Source organism: Caretta caretta, chromosome 9, assembly GCF_965140235.1.
Source record: "Caretta caretta isolate rCarCar2 chromosome 9, rCarCar1.hap1, whole genome shotgun sequence".
Classification (NCBI taxonomy): domain Eukaryota; kingdom Metazoa; phylum Chordata; order Testudines; family Cheloniidae; genus Caretta; species Caretta caretta.
Genome location: NC_134214.1, coordinates 24,406,772 through 24,421,503, shown reverse-complemented (window position 1 = coordinate 24,421,503; position 14,732 = coordinate 24,406,772). Strand labels below are relative to the sequence as shown.

At 41.5% G+C, this 14,732-nt stretch overlaps 1 protein-coding gene across 3 annotated transcripts in view; it reads left to right on the top strand.

Moving 5' to 3' along the window:
* LEKR1 (leucine, glutamate and lysine rich 1) overlaps window positions 1-14,613 on the top strand; it is a 178,025-nt gene extending 163,412 nt beyond the window's left edge. For 2 of the 3 annotated variants that reach the window (XM_048864715.2, XM_048864714.2), the window contains exons 11-13: window positions 5,931-6,083; window positions 7,215-7,514; window positions 10,627-14,612. In XM_048864715.2, the coding sequence (XP_048720672.2) occupies window positions 5,931-6,083; window positions 7,215-7,514; window positions 10,627-11,040 (867 nt within the window). In that variant the 3' untranslated portion in view covers window positions 11,041-14,612. Of the gene's footprint in view, window positions 1-5,930; window positions 6,084-7,214; window positions 7,515-10,626 lie in introns of all 3 variants that reach the window. The other variant, XM_048864712.2, reaches the window with a different exon arrangement.
* The last annotated feature ends 119 nt before the right edge of the window (window positions 14,614-14,732 follow it).

Below are 14,732 nucleotides of genomic sequence, written 5' to 3'. Positions count from 1 at the left end.
AGTATAAAGGGGCATGGCATCCGCCTCCCTGGCAAGAGTTGTAGCTACCCTCTGCTCTTCAGCTTTGAGTAGCCAACCTTTAGAAAAGAGATTTGTATCTTATTTGTATATTGTAGTTAGGTTTATTGTTTGTGTAGTATAGATTAGCTAGGCTAGGTAGTTAGAAAACCCCCAGAATAGAGAACTATGGAAAAATCCCCAGGGTTCAAGCAACATGCTATGTACAGGGGGATCATGATCCCTGTTAGTGATAGGTTTCAGAGTAGCAGTCATGTTAGTCTGTATTCGCAAAAAGAAAAGGAGTACTTGTGGCACCTTAGAGACTAACAAATTTATTTGAGCATAAGGTTTCGCTTATCTGATGAAGTGAGCTGTAGCTCACGAAAGCTTATGCTGAAATAAATTTGTTAGTCTCTAAGGTGCCACAAGTACTCCTTTTCTGTCAGTGATAGTTATTAAAGCTGCCTAATTTACGTAGGTGAGGGATATATGTCCTACTTCTACCTTCTTCCCAACAAGGATGAAGAAGTGGAGGGATCTTCACCTTAAGATGCAACTCCTGAAAAAGACTGTGTGTTGCTCTTCAGAACTTGACCACAAGAGGACAGACAACAGAGTTCAAGCCTCAGACTCAATACAGATTGTTCTATGAGCTGAGACCTCTAGGAGATCTAAGCTTCCCAGACATCGCCAATCAGCATAATTTATAGTAGGCCCTTTTCACCAGATCTTGTCGGCTTTGAAGCAGTCATTTTGACATTTGAGGTGAGGACTACACGCTAACCGTATCTCACCTTCCACTATGTGGAAAGCACCTCCCCCTCTTTTTATGGTACATGGATAGAGATTACTTTGGACAAGTCAGTGCTCAAACCGTAAAGGAGGGATATGTCCTCCAGTTCACCTCCCTCCCTTTCCGTAGTCCACCTTTCCCATCTCTTTTGAGGGACCCATCTCACAAGACTGTTTTAGTTCAGGAAGAACAGTCTCTTTTGGAAATGGGACCAATACAAACACAGAGGGTAAGGCACCTATTTCCAGTACTTCCTGATTACCAAAAGGAGAGGTGGTCTTTGACCCATTGTGGACCTAAATCAGTTCAGTTTTCTTATCAAAAAATTAGTTTCAGGATGGCAACCCTTGTATCTATTATCCCTTCCTTCGACATTGGAGTGCTCCCTTTGTTTGGCAGGATGCTTACTTTCATGTGGCAATGCACCTTGACCTCAGAAAGTATCTTTGATTGATGTCGGGCAACAAACACTACCAATACATGGTACTACCCTTCGACCTACCTTCAGCTCTAAGGCTGTTCACCAAGAGTATGACAGTGGTCTTGGCACATCTGCACCATGTAGGTGTTCAAATATTTCCCTACCTGGATGATTGGTTAGTTTGGGGAATGTGAAGCACTCACATCCAACACAGCATCCTCCTCATCAGACATCTATTCTCTCATCTAGGCCTAAAACTGAATATAGAGAAATCAGCATTAAAACTGATACACTGAACATGTTACATAGGAACAGATGTAGACACCACAACTGCCATGGTTTATCTTTTGATGGGCAGGTTTCAGTCCATAGTCTCTCTATCCAAAAGCCTCAAGTCCAACCTAGGGACAACACAGTGGGCTGTATCTACAACTATTGGCCTCATGCACATACGTGACTCAGCATGCCAGACTTCACCTCAGATGGCTACAGGCCTGCCTTCACTCGGTATATCATCCAAGCAGACATTTGCAGATTTGCATACTTGCATGAGGGCTTCAGTCTTGGATTGGTGGTTGGACCCTTAGAACATATGCAAAGGGTTCCTTTTCTACCAGCAGAACCAACTTGTAACAGAAATGTTCACCTATCTGGTGGCAGCCAGGAGCTGAGCCGCAGGACCAGGAACAGAGCCCCAGGCGTGGGTCCAGCGGCAGCCAGGGCCCCGTGTGTGGGGCTGGGAAAAGAGCCCGGGCCCAGATCCAGCAGTAGCTGGGGCCCCATGTGCGGGGTTGGGGAAAGAGCCCCGGGCGCGGGTCCAGCAGCAGCCAGGGCCCTGCATGTGGGACTGGGAGCAGAGCCTTGGGCAGGGGTCCAGCGGCAGCTGGGACCCTGCATGCAGGGCTGGAAACAGAGCCCCAGGTGCGGGTCCTGCAGTTGGGAGTTGGGACCCCACGTGCGGGGTCAGGAGCAGAGCCCCAGGCACTGGGACAGCAGGGCCGGGACCCCGCACAAAAATTGGGGGTGCTGCAGCACCCCCCGCACCCTTAGTTCCTTTGCCTATGAGAATACAGAGGATGGCAGGCAAACTCTAATCTCTAGACACTTTTGATATGTCTTGTACTGTCTTAGTGGACTCAACATCTGATTCCATATGGAAGCAGAGATTCGTAATGGAAGGACAAAAGAATCTTAAGTCTAACATGCTAGTGAAAATGGATGGTATCTCTTTAAGACAGAGTCCAGCCTTGGAATTGGTAATGATTAAGTATCTGAAAACTGGTAAACAGGCTTAGTGTCTGTGTTGATGCAAATTACCTGACTGACTGCCCTGAGAAAGACTTGCCCATAGCCCTGAGCAAAGAGGACACATCTGGCCAGTCAGTGGATTCTGTTACACCAAAGAGCTCAGATTTTGACCCTCCAGAATGGGGAGGAAGGGAAAAACTAAACCTTACAAATAAAAGCCACAGGTTAACCCTAAATTGCCAAAGCTGCAATGGTATTGAGCAGAAGGCGTGGCATGACAAAAATGATTGTAAATGTACACTTGAAATGAATTTGATGTTAATATTAATGCTAATTAATTCTTGTGACTAATGTGTTGCTAATACCAAGAACTGTAAAAATGTACACTGTGCCTAATCTTTTGGAAAAACCCTTGAACATGTTAACAGTGATACATAAGAACACACTTTATGTTAAAAGGCCTTGTGATATTGATATTTCACAGTTATTGCCTGTAACTAGTCTTGAAACTGTACACAGGAGAAAAGACATTGCAGACCTAATGTGCTGTATAAGAAGGGAAACTGAGGCACACTACCCTATTGCTTTCATGGCTAAATGCCAAGATTCTACACTATGAAAAACATTAGTATTTACATTAACTTGATGTTAATTGGGTTTCCTGTGTTTGCCCTGTTTCTTAGCAGTTTGTCCTGAATTTGGCATTTTCAGTTGTGACCCAAGAAGGCACGGTTACACAAGGCAAGTCAGTGCACCCCAAACTACAATCTCTGCACCTCACAGCATTGATGATCTCTGGTTGAACAATGAGGAGAGAGTTTGTTCCTGAGATGTCTAGGCCATTTTGGTGAGCAGCAGAAAGGATTCCACCACAGCCACACATGCATTAAAATGGAAAAGGTTTTCAATCTGGGTGGAATCTCACCAATTATCACCAAACAGCACAGAGACTAGATATATACTATACCGTCTGTTACAGCTGAAATCCTCTGGCATCTCTGTCAGTTCAGTGAGAGTCCATCTAGCATCCATCTCTGCAGTACACCCACCAGTGGATGGGTATTCTATCTTTTCACTTCCTTGGAATCCAGATTTTCAAAGGGGCGAATTCCCTTGTACTTTCCTGTATCTGATACAGTATTTTTATGGGACCTGAATGTAGTATTGTCTTGCTTGATGGGCTCCCCTTTGAACCTTTGGGAACAACATTTCTTCCACTGTTATCAATGAAATAGTGTTTCTGGTAGCAGTTACCTCTGCTCGGAAGGTGTCAGAGCTACAGGCACTTTTAGCTGATTCTCCTTTCACATATTCCACAAAGACAAGGTCCCTCTTAGTCTGCATGCTAAGTTTGTGCCAAAGGTGGTTTCATCATTGCACCTCAACCAGACTATTCATTTGCCAGTGTTCTTTCCAAAGCCTCATTCTTCCAAGGATGAAGAAAAGCTTCATAAATTGGCTGTCCAAAGGGCTCTGGCACTTTACTTGTACTGCACAGTCTTTCAGATCCTCTCCCAAACTCTTTGTATCCTACGCTGAGAGGATTAAAGGGCAACCTGTTACAACATGTATTTCTTGTTGGATTTCTGACTATCGAGTTTTGCTACGTTTAAGTTGGCAAAGGTATGTCCTCCACCAAGGATAACAGCCCAGTCCATTAGGGCTCATTCTACTTCATCAGCCTTTTTGAGCAACACCCCTGTCGTGGATATTTGCAAAGCAGCAACATGGTTGTGTGTACAAGACTTCTCCAGACACTACTCTCTTACTCAAACTTCCTGAGATGAGACTTCGGCAAGTCAGTGTTAGTCGCTCTTCAAATAATGGGAAGTCCCACACCCTGTCCGGAAATTTCTGGTGAGTCACCTCACAGTAGAACATGTATGTGCACAATCACCGGAAGGAGAAAAAGTGGTTACTTGTTGGTACAGTAACTGCTGTTCTCGAGGTATGTTGTGCACATAGACATTCCATGACTCTCCCACCTCCCCTGCCACTTCAGGTACGATACCCTGGCCATGTGAAGGAACAGAGAGAGAGACAGTGGCCAGGCCCTTTTATATCTTTGGCTCAGTGCACAAGGACAGTCGAGGGTACATGCGTTGCTTGCTGGCACTGCTAGCAAAAGTTGTTGTTTGAGAGTTCATTGGGCACAGTGAAATGCATATGTGCACAATCCATTTTGAAGAACAACAGTTATTGCACAGGTAAGTAACTGGGTGTTTGTGAAGTGTACTGGTTTTCAAGCTCAAAAAATAATAATATAATGAGCAGAGGTTTACTTGCAGGTGTAAGCCTTGCTGGCAAAATAGTCCTCCTTGTTAACCCAGCTAAGGGTTATATAATCTAGCATTACCACAATGAGTTATTCTTTTTTTTTTTTTCCCAGAAAGGAAAAGTAATAGTTTGGTCCAACCACCTCTGTGTCCTTCCTTCACACTTCATTTCATCTCATTACATTTAGAAGGATTATTCAACAAATCCCCAACCCACTAGGGAATATCAGATAGTGCAGAATATGGCAGCCATTTGTTCAGTGGTGCGTTTTTCAGGGAGCAAATTAGACCTGTGCTGCAACATCATCACTCACTTATGATTCATTTTCATATGTAATTCAAGAAGTTGTTTGTAACCTCTTAAGCCAGGGTTATGACTGTCCGAAAGAGTGCTTCTCTCCCCATGTGATACCATGGCAGGTGAGGTCAGGTGAGGTTCTCAAGCTAATGGCTTCTTGGTTTTTAATACAAAGAGGCTGGTGGCAAAATGGCTTCAGCTGAGAAATTGTCTTTCCCCCTGGTCTGCTGATCTTAAGAGCAAAATGCAAGGCCTATCTGGTTTCCCAGGCTTTTGAGAAGGGGGTGATTTAGGATGGTGTGTGTGAAATTAGGTATTGGGTTACTGGTAGTCTTGATGAGTTATTTAGATAAGGAAGAATTTGTAGTTTCTGATTTACTTTGTAAAAATGTGTAGTTGTTTTTATAGTACATGAGCCCCAAGAGTATATAGATATGCATATTTCCAAAAATCCAAATGCATACTTAATGCAACGTAAATGATACTCTGTCTGCTGCGGATGGACATGTTGATACCATTCTGATTTCTGTCTAGGGCCAGAAAAAGTAGCGTCAACATTTTGCGGGAATTTCTCATTAGTTTGCCAGTCTGGAGGCCTGATCTTGCAAAATGCTGTCTGTCGCCTATGGGGAGCTGAATGCCCTCAGATTGCTGTGAAGTCAGTGGAAGTTAAGAGCTGGTAACACTGCCAGTTTTGCATACTCTACCGTTTCCAATAATTCAGACATATATTGGATAAGCATCCAAACTTTGGAAATGTATCTGAATTGAATTTGAACTTCAAACCATTTGAGTCTGCTAAACCTTATATTAACTAAGAATATTCTCAGTGTGAAAATGCTATAAGATAACTTGGTATATTTTATTTAAAAAACAGTGCGTTTTCTTATCTAGATGGAAATTGGTCTAGCTAAAGACCAAACACGACACACAGAAGAGATTTTCAGGCTCAAAGAAGACGCTAGAATGGAACTAGACATTGAAAGACAAAAGCACCAAGAATTAATAGCAAAATATCAGAAAGATCAAGAGGAACTACGGATGAAGGTTTGGAGCAATTGAAAGGAAGTTGGTGTTGCAACAGTAGATAATATACCTTGGAGACAAAAAGGAGTGGGGTGGGGGAACCTAATCCCCTTAGATTGTGTTTCTTCATCTAGATAGGTTACTAGCATGTCATTACACTTTCTCCCTGTTCTAGTATATACAGTACATTTTGTATTATTTGAAATGGAACAGAGCAAACACATTTTGCATATAGCTATTTCATTTAAAGGTATTATAGGGTAGATATTTTTGCATTTACTCAGACCCAGATTTCTCCTAGCTATAGTTTTTTGACATGTTGATTTTTCTTGCAATGTCATACAATAGGCTAACTGAATTAAAAAAAAATCAAACTATATTTCTTACACAATTTATTTAATTAAAAGTAAAATCAAAGCCCTTGGACTACTCTGAACCATACTGGGCTGGCATAGAGGTATCCCCAGTAGTTTCTCCTTCCTTACCTGAGTTTAGTGTTTATTGGACAAAGCCAAGTATTGAGTCCATTAGTTCTCCCTTTATCTATGTTAATTTCTTTCATTCAATACAATTTTCTATTCCTTTCTCTTTTCAGATGTTTTTCTAGCCAGGTAAACCACCAGTTATCTGAATCCTATTTATCCAAATCTGAGTTTTCCAAAATTCATATAAAAACTGAAAATAGTTTTCCAAAAGTTTTAGACATCCTTTGAGACATTTGGAGAATCAAGAAAGGGATTTTTATTATGTTTATTTCAAATGCATTATTTTAAGCCAATGTTTAAACAGTTGAAAATAAAACATTTTATTTTCATAGTATCTATATATTATTTTTTAAAAAAGACTATCTACTTGCTCTAGAGGTTGAAATTGAGATTAGAAATCAAAAGACTTTTTCCCATTTCTAGCACAGTTTCACTATTTGACCTTAGGCAAATCACTTAAATCTCTCTGTGCCTGAGTTTTCTTACATTTTAAAAGCACTTTGACATCCTTGAGGGGTATTCTATAAGTCCAAAGTAGTGGTATTGTTCATTTGTACCTGTTAGGAGCTACACATCTTCACTTTCAGAGCTCCTTTTGTCTGGTATCAAATTTCTACGTAACCAAATAAATAATTGCATGTGAACTAATGTACGATTTATCATACAGATACCTGAATTAATATCCAGTGCCATCAACAGCCTAAGGATGGAAGTGGGAATTCTTAAAAACCAGCTTCAGGAAGCCCAGGTCAAACTTACAGAGAAAGATGGAGATAAGGAAGAAGAAATGCGAAGCCTTAAAAGGCTGGTTACTAAGCTTGAATTTCAGCTGAAGAAGGAACAGAACAACAGTGATTCATTATCAGAGGGCATGAGGAAAGAAATTAAAGAGAAGTCAGATGAACTGGAAAAATTAACCCAGGAGCAAGCAGAGCTGATTCAGAATTTGAGTCAGGCTCAAGAGGAGGTAGGAACTTGACCAAAGACATGCCCTGCTACATTTAGTATTAAATATGTGTGTACTATTCTATTATCATGTTACAAACGTGCAATTTAGATCAATGTAAAAGAAGTGCAGACTTTTAGAATAAACTAAAATCTTCAACTCTAGTGTGTTAATTTTAAAAGTCTTTAAAATGAATAATCTGTAAATCAAATGAAAAGCAAATTTTATGAACAAATTTTGAAATAATTAGTGTGAAAACCCCTGTTAGTGCATTATTACAAGAATACTCATCCCTTTCAGGTCTTTGAAGGCACCTCTCCTTCCACCTCATGTTTAACAACATTCTAAAGATATAATTTAAAGGAACCCTGGATTTTTTCAAAATAGAAAACATGGACTATTACAAACACTTTAAACATGATAGTAATATTCCATCTAGCAATCTTATTCATATTTGAGATAATTAATTAGAAAAAAATTGTACTTGTACACCATGTATATGGGAGTGCATAAAATGTTTCACAGAAATCAGTTTACAACTATTTTGCATACAAGAAAAAAAGCTAGCTTTTTGGATAATTTTTTCACAATGAATAATGCAACCAGTGTGAATAATGCAAATATGCACAGACAGCCATTGCCTCTGTTGCATCAAACAATTCCAAACATTTCTTCTTTTTCTGTCCAATATTTCTTGTCTTATGAAATCCTAGACACAATAGGGATGCATTCCCTGCAAGCAGTCTCTTTTGGGTACATCTACGCTGCAATAAAAGACCCGCGGCCCAGCTAGGGCTAGCTTGGGTCAGCTGACTCTGGTTCGCAGGGCTCGAGCTGTGGGGCTAAAAATTGGGGTTGGGCTGGAGCCTCGGCTGATAAAACCTTCCCTCCTCACAAGGATTCAGAGCCCAGGCTCCAACCCAATCCCAAACGTCTGCACTTTGCAGCCCTACAGCCTGAGCCCCCAGAGCCCAAGTCAATTGGCCCGGGCTCTGAGTCTCGCAGCCCATAGGTTTTTTTACTGCAGTGTAGGCGTACCCCTTTTTGCTTTTCTTTTGTGAGTGATACTCAGGTGAGGCCAGGCATGTTGATGTGGTAAACTTGGCTTACTGTGCCTGCTTTGCAGGCATTTTTCACTGTCTAGACCTATCTTTATAAAATTCTACTACTAAAGTGGTCATTTTGCTTCTGAGAAAATGGGACCTGAAGGAGTAGAGCTGGAGCATTGCAACATCTTGTATTTATAGCTTGGTGGTCTGTTTTCTGCCAAGTTTGAAACTGTCTTGATTATTTCCCATTTTATGCCATTTCAGGGTAGCCAACTTTTCATCCTTGATATATGTTTGCTATCTCAGCCTTTAAATCTTCTATTACCTCCTTTATTCTTTAACAAATTGATTATATTGCTGTGATTTTGTTTTAGCTAATGAAGGTCCCTTCAGTCCTCAGAATGACTGAGCCCAACACTGACCACATCTTTAGCTCTGTTTCTGCCATTTTTTCCCTCCTCATAATGTCAAAGTCATCTCATATTTCTCCAGGCCTTTTTGCCTAAAGTCAGTTGCTCCATTCAGCTGCACTCACTTAAATCTGATTGTTTACAGCATAGGATTCTTCTCCCTCTCTTCCCTTTATACTGCTGCACTATGTACAGATCTTTAAGTGGTGGCATACTGACCTCTCTTTTTGTCCCCTATCTAGTCATAGAATCATAGAATATCAGGGTTGGAAGGGACCTCAGGAGGTCATCTAGTCCAACCCCCTGCTCAAAGCAGGACCAATCCCCAATTTTTGCCCCAGATCCCTAAATGGCCCCCTCAAAGATTGAACTCACAACCCTGGGTTTAGCAGGCCAATGCTCAAACCACTGAGCTATCTCTTCCCCCACTCTATTCTTGTCCCCTCCCCTTTTTTCCTTTCTCCCCTCCCTTTACTTCTCTCTTCACCTCTCTTTCCCTTCCCTCTGCTGAAATTCTATGAACACCCCATTTTTGGGTGATTGGATGGTGACACGAGAAGTACTTTAATCAGTCTTCATCTCCTTATTTCTTTCTCCTTCCTTCCCTTTCTCCTTGTCTTTTCCTTTTGTCCCAAGAACAAGCATCCCCTTCTTCTCTCCCAGGGTGGGAGATGGGGAGAGGTTTGTGATTGTAACTCAGGGATACTTCCTCTTGTTCCCCTTTCCTCCTGGTGAGAATGAAAGCAAATTGCCATAGTGATGGTGTTTTGAGGCAAGTAGATTGTCGTTTCACTCAATGCAAATCTAAGACTTTGTGCATCCATAGTCACTGGCTTTGGAATGACACAGTGAATATCAGAACTGATGGGGCAAATTGCTGAGCCTCATATAAAAATTCATTAATTCAGTCGTGCTTGAAAATAATATAAATGTGACAGGAAAGGTGAAAAAATGTAGTTCTCTGGTTTTAAAGAAAGGTCAAATATGAAAAAAAGCATTTTCTAACCACTCACTGTACAAAATAAACTTCCTTGAAGTGTTTTACTGCTTCAGCAGATTAAATGTTCCACAGTATTATTCCTCAATAACTTTCATAAATTGTTACTTGACAATTTCCCCTTTTAGAATAGATCTTATGCAAAGACTGCAAATAAAACAGAAGTGTCCCAATAGCATGACTAAGTATAGCTATAGAAAACATTTAGCATGATTTTAACAGTGGGAGCAGCTTGAGATATGGCATATGAAAGTCGTATTTTAGCCACCGAATGCCTATGTAGTAGCATTCTACTAGCAAGAAAACACAATCTCTCTCTCCTGCTATCCATCTGAACTATTCAGACCAACTCATCCACAAGTCTTTGAGCCAAGTACTGATTTAATTTATGTAGTCATTTTAAAGCAAATCCTCACTTGTCAGCAGGTCAGGTTATGCCTCATTGTGTTCCAAGTACAGTGGAATGGTTTTGACCCCAGACAACTGAAAAATTAGAAAATTGGGTATCTGATTTTTTTTTTTGTAGTATAGTCATAATTTTACCAACTCACCCTATATGTGAACATATACCCTCTGATCACCAGTACCCTATGTTTGAGGAGTTCAGTAAGCACCCAGCATCTATCCCTTTTAGAGTGATGGTGTTTCATAAAGTATGTGTTTCTTTCTATTTGCAGAACTCTCTTCTCCAGGAAACGGTGCGTAGAGAGTGTGAGGAACGCTATGAGCTAACTGAAGCTTTGACTCAAGCTAGAGAACAAGTATTTGAACTGAAGAGGCTCAGTGGAAACTTCCCACTGTCACAATGTTCACTCAGTCAGGGCAGCCTAATCTCCTGTGCTGCACTGGTCAGTAATCATGGACAGAAGAGCCTTACGAGCCCAAACTCTGGGAAAGGAATCACACACTCAGGCCTGTGTAGTATTTCAAGAGCTGCTAATGCACCAGCCTTCAATAAACACAAAAGCAGTGGTAAAGTGGGTTTGCCAGCTCTAACTCCACCACACCCTCCCAGGGAAAGAGCGTCTTCTGTGAATGAATCCAAGAACAGAATAACTGCAGTTATAAGAAGACAACTGAGTCAGCTCTGATGCATAAAAATGTTCAAGGACAGTACATTGATAAACCATGAAAACCATTTCAGTGCATTATGTGGTCACTTAATTGTGGACCATAGGGGCAAAATGGTACCAGAAAGTTAACCTTTCCTGGCAATTAGCATATTTCTATTTTTTTTTTTTTTACAATTTAAAATTAACCTAATATCTGTTATGTAGTTATATTTTACAAGGCAATCATGGTTGCTTATTTTTTGTTCAACAATATAATGGAGTTAAAATGCTACATGTATTTCAAGGTGAGAAATATAAAAAGAAAAACACAGTACCCCTCCAAGAGGTGTTTTCAGCAAATCTGGCACAACTGTAATTAAGATATTTGAAAAGCTCCAGAATTATTTCACCAAACCATCACCATGTCCTGGTCTTCATATTTCAAATTGTATCCAGATTAACTCCAGTGCCAGTTAGTGCTGTACAAATGTAGCTCAAGCATTAAGGGACAGATTTTGTCCTCTCATTGAATAGCAACATACTTGCAAGTAGTTCCATTTCAGCCAATGGGATTGACTGTTTTTGCAATAATTTACTACTCACCATGAGAGAAGATGGCAGAATCAAACCCTAAATAATAGACAAAATATTGCAGGGAAGCAACGTCCCACCCATTGCTGTATAAGTCCTGTACCCACTCCAGTAAAGGAATCCAGAACCCTTAGGTAAATTGACATAGCTCCACTGAGGTCATTGAAACTATGCCAATTTAGGCTAACAGTCTTATGGGGATCTTTTAAAATTCTTCCTTTACGAGAAATGACTTACTATGTATCAAAATTAAAACCCAGTGTCCCTAGGGTATACACTGTTCCAGTTACTTTTTCCATAACTCAGGACCCCAAGTGATGTGACAGCTTCAGGAATGCATTGTACCCAAAAGCCAGCAGGTTCGGTACTGCCTCAGTCTGAAAGATGTGGCCTTTTGATTTTCATCAAACCAACATCATCATATTGAGCTACCTCCTTTCAGTTTGAGGTGATCCTTCTGCTTGTACATAGGGGCATACACTCAGTTGTTACACAACAGAATTAACATTTTCATTTTACTACCGTGAACTTGGGGCTGTGCTTTTTTCTGGAACATGCCACAGGGATACTCATTTAAAATAAATAAATAAACCTAGCAGTCTGCATTAGTTTGATGTGATTGGGTTGGTGCTCTATGGTAGCCTCAGATTTCACTCCCTGGACCACCAAATCCTTGGAGTGTTCTGGGACAGTCACTCACACTTACCTTTGTGTGTTCCCAGGAGAGTTCTGTTCAGGCTCAGATTCAGGTTGGTGGCTGTGACATGAACTAAAACCTCATGGGAAGAAGATTAAACTTGGAAACTTTGGAGATTCTCAGAACCGTAATCAGCAACTAGAGGACTGAGAGGTTGCACGATCCTTTTGAAAGCTTCGGAACTGGACACACTGTTCTCCTCTAGTCACATTGTTGTTCTTCACAGGACACTTTAAGTGCTAGCCATGAGACACTTTTGTAATCACACACTGGATCTTGACCTCTAAATTTCCTGGTCCTGAAAAGATCACAGTGTCCTAAAATGACTGTAGTATTCCATGAGAGACAAGGTGGGTGGGATGATATCTTTTATTGGACCAACTTCAGTTGGTGGAAGGGATAAGTTTTTGAGCTTAACAGAGCTCTTCTTCAGGCCTGGAGGAGAAAAGTAGAGCTAGAATTAGGCCAATGCTGAGCACTTCTATAAATTCCCACCTCTATTTTCTAGCTCTATATGCAATATATATATACACACACACACACACACTGTTTTACTGGAATTATTTAGTTACGCTGTGACTCATATATGGACCAGATCCTTCAGTCTTTTATGCAGGCAAAACTCCCATTGACCTCAGGGGGAGTTTTGCCTGCCAAGGAGCAGTATGATTAGTTCACATCTCAATTATAATCAGAAAGGGTCAGATCTCCATGGCCAACTGAGTTCTGCTTGGTCCAGGGCCTGAGGAGTGGCAGGAGAAGCCTTTCCGCTTCCCTGAATGTGCGACTAAACGAGGAGACTCAGGGCTGCTGTAAAATATGCCAGCTTACTTTCCCATATGGACTACTTCACCAACCAGAGATCTCCAGAGCGCAGTGAGAGGAAAGGGAAGCAGAGGCTACGTATACCACCACCTATGCTAGTTTTATGCCTCTTGGAGATCCCCCTACATCAGGGGAATCCTTATCTCCCATAATAAGGCAGTTGTCCATTCCCTTTGTGCTGCTGGAGCAATGCAAAAGGGACAGAGTCATAGTCTGGGATCTGGTCCCCTGGTCTGCTGTAAAGTAGATGTAGCTTCATAGACTATGAACTGCAGAGTCATAAAATGTAAAGTAAGAAATACCAACACAGAATGAGAACAATCATTGGAGTAAAGTAGTTAGCACTGAGAAAACATATAAATCACAGCTCAAGGAGCTGGTCAAGAACAGAGTTCCTGGCTTCCTCTTCTGTCCTTACCTCACAGAAATCCAGAACTCTCTGCTAAGCAATGAAACATGTCAGGAAATCCTGCTCAGTGATGCTGAGGTTTTAAAGACAACATGACAGGATCGAAATTAATTTCACAGAGCAGAACAATGGGAGTAAAAAATGTAATAGCTGATGCATTTCTTTTACTTGGCTGAAACTTACCAACGGGGGGGGAGGGGGGTAGCACTAAAAATGTATTGTAAGGTCCCTGATTACATCAGTGAGCCATGGTGTCGGCTGGAGGTAATACTTCTATTAAAAATGATGGCGTTTGTGCAGTAGATTTGTCCGAAGAATGTGGCTTGTACTATTATGTATTAGACATAATGGAATACTGAAAAAAATAAGTGTGCTTTGGAAGGGCTGTCTAGTTCCTCATGCTTCAGGGCATAAACCAATCTTTCACGAGTATGGGTTAGGGAAAAAAACTTTCCTGTGTGCAGATTATCCCATAACTGCCTACTGCAGGGTTTTGTGTGTCTGCCTCTGAAGCAGCTGGTACTGGCTGCTGTCAATGACAGCATAATGTACCTTAGAGCAGAGGTCCAACTTCACCCACCACCCCAGCAGCAGCCTCATGAGTCAGGGAGCACAAAGTTGGCATACAGCTTCTCCCTCCCCCAGGTCCTATACCAAGCACAGTTCAGCTGGACCTGATGATCAGGGTCAGTAAATGACTGCTTTGCATGTAATTTTTAAATACGTGTAGATCTTGGTATGAATTAGGAAATGCTTCATTTGTCCTTCTAGGCCATGTTTTTGATTTTTGGCCAAGCCAAGTGAGGTCTTACAGACAGAAATGCTGTCATGTTAAGTGTAACATGATGCCTTTGAACACTGCATCCCGTACATTTCAGCCGTTTGGGGAATGAGCTAGACCTCAACAGACAGAACACTGTTGATTTTGGTTACACTCAGAAGAGGGAATGGGGGACACGTGGAGCCCCTGACAGAGCCATCAGCTTCAACTACCTCTGTAATTGTCTGTAGCTCAGTGAACCAGTTGATAAAAATGGTAGGGGAAAAGGATTGTGTGCAGCTGGAATGGGGGTGGGTGTCAACACAGAGCCCCTGGCATGGGGGAGCAAATGGGGGAACCCTGGTATGGGGAGAGGGGACATGGGGGCACATAGGACCCCTGGCATACAGGGAAGTGTGGGGGGGCACACAGGGCCCCTGATATAAGGG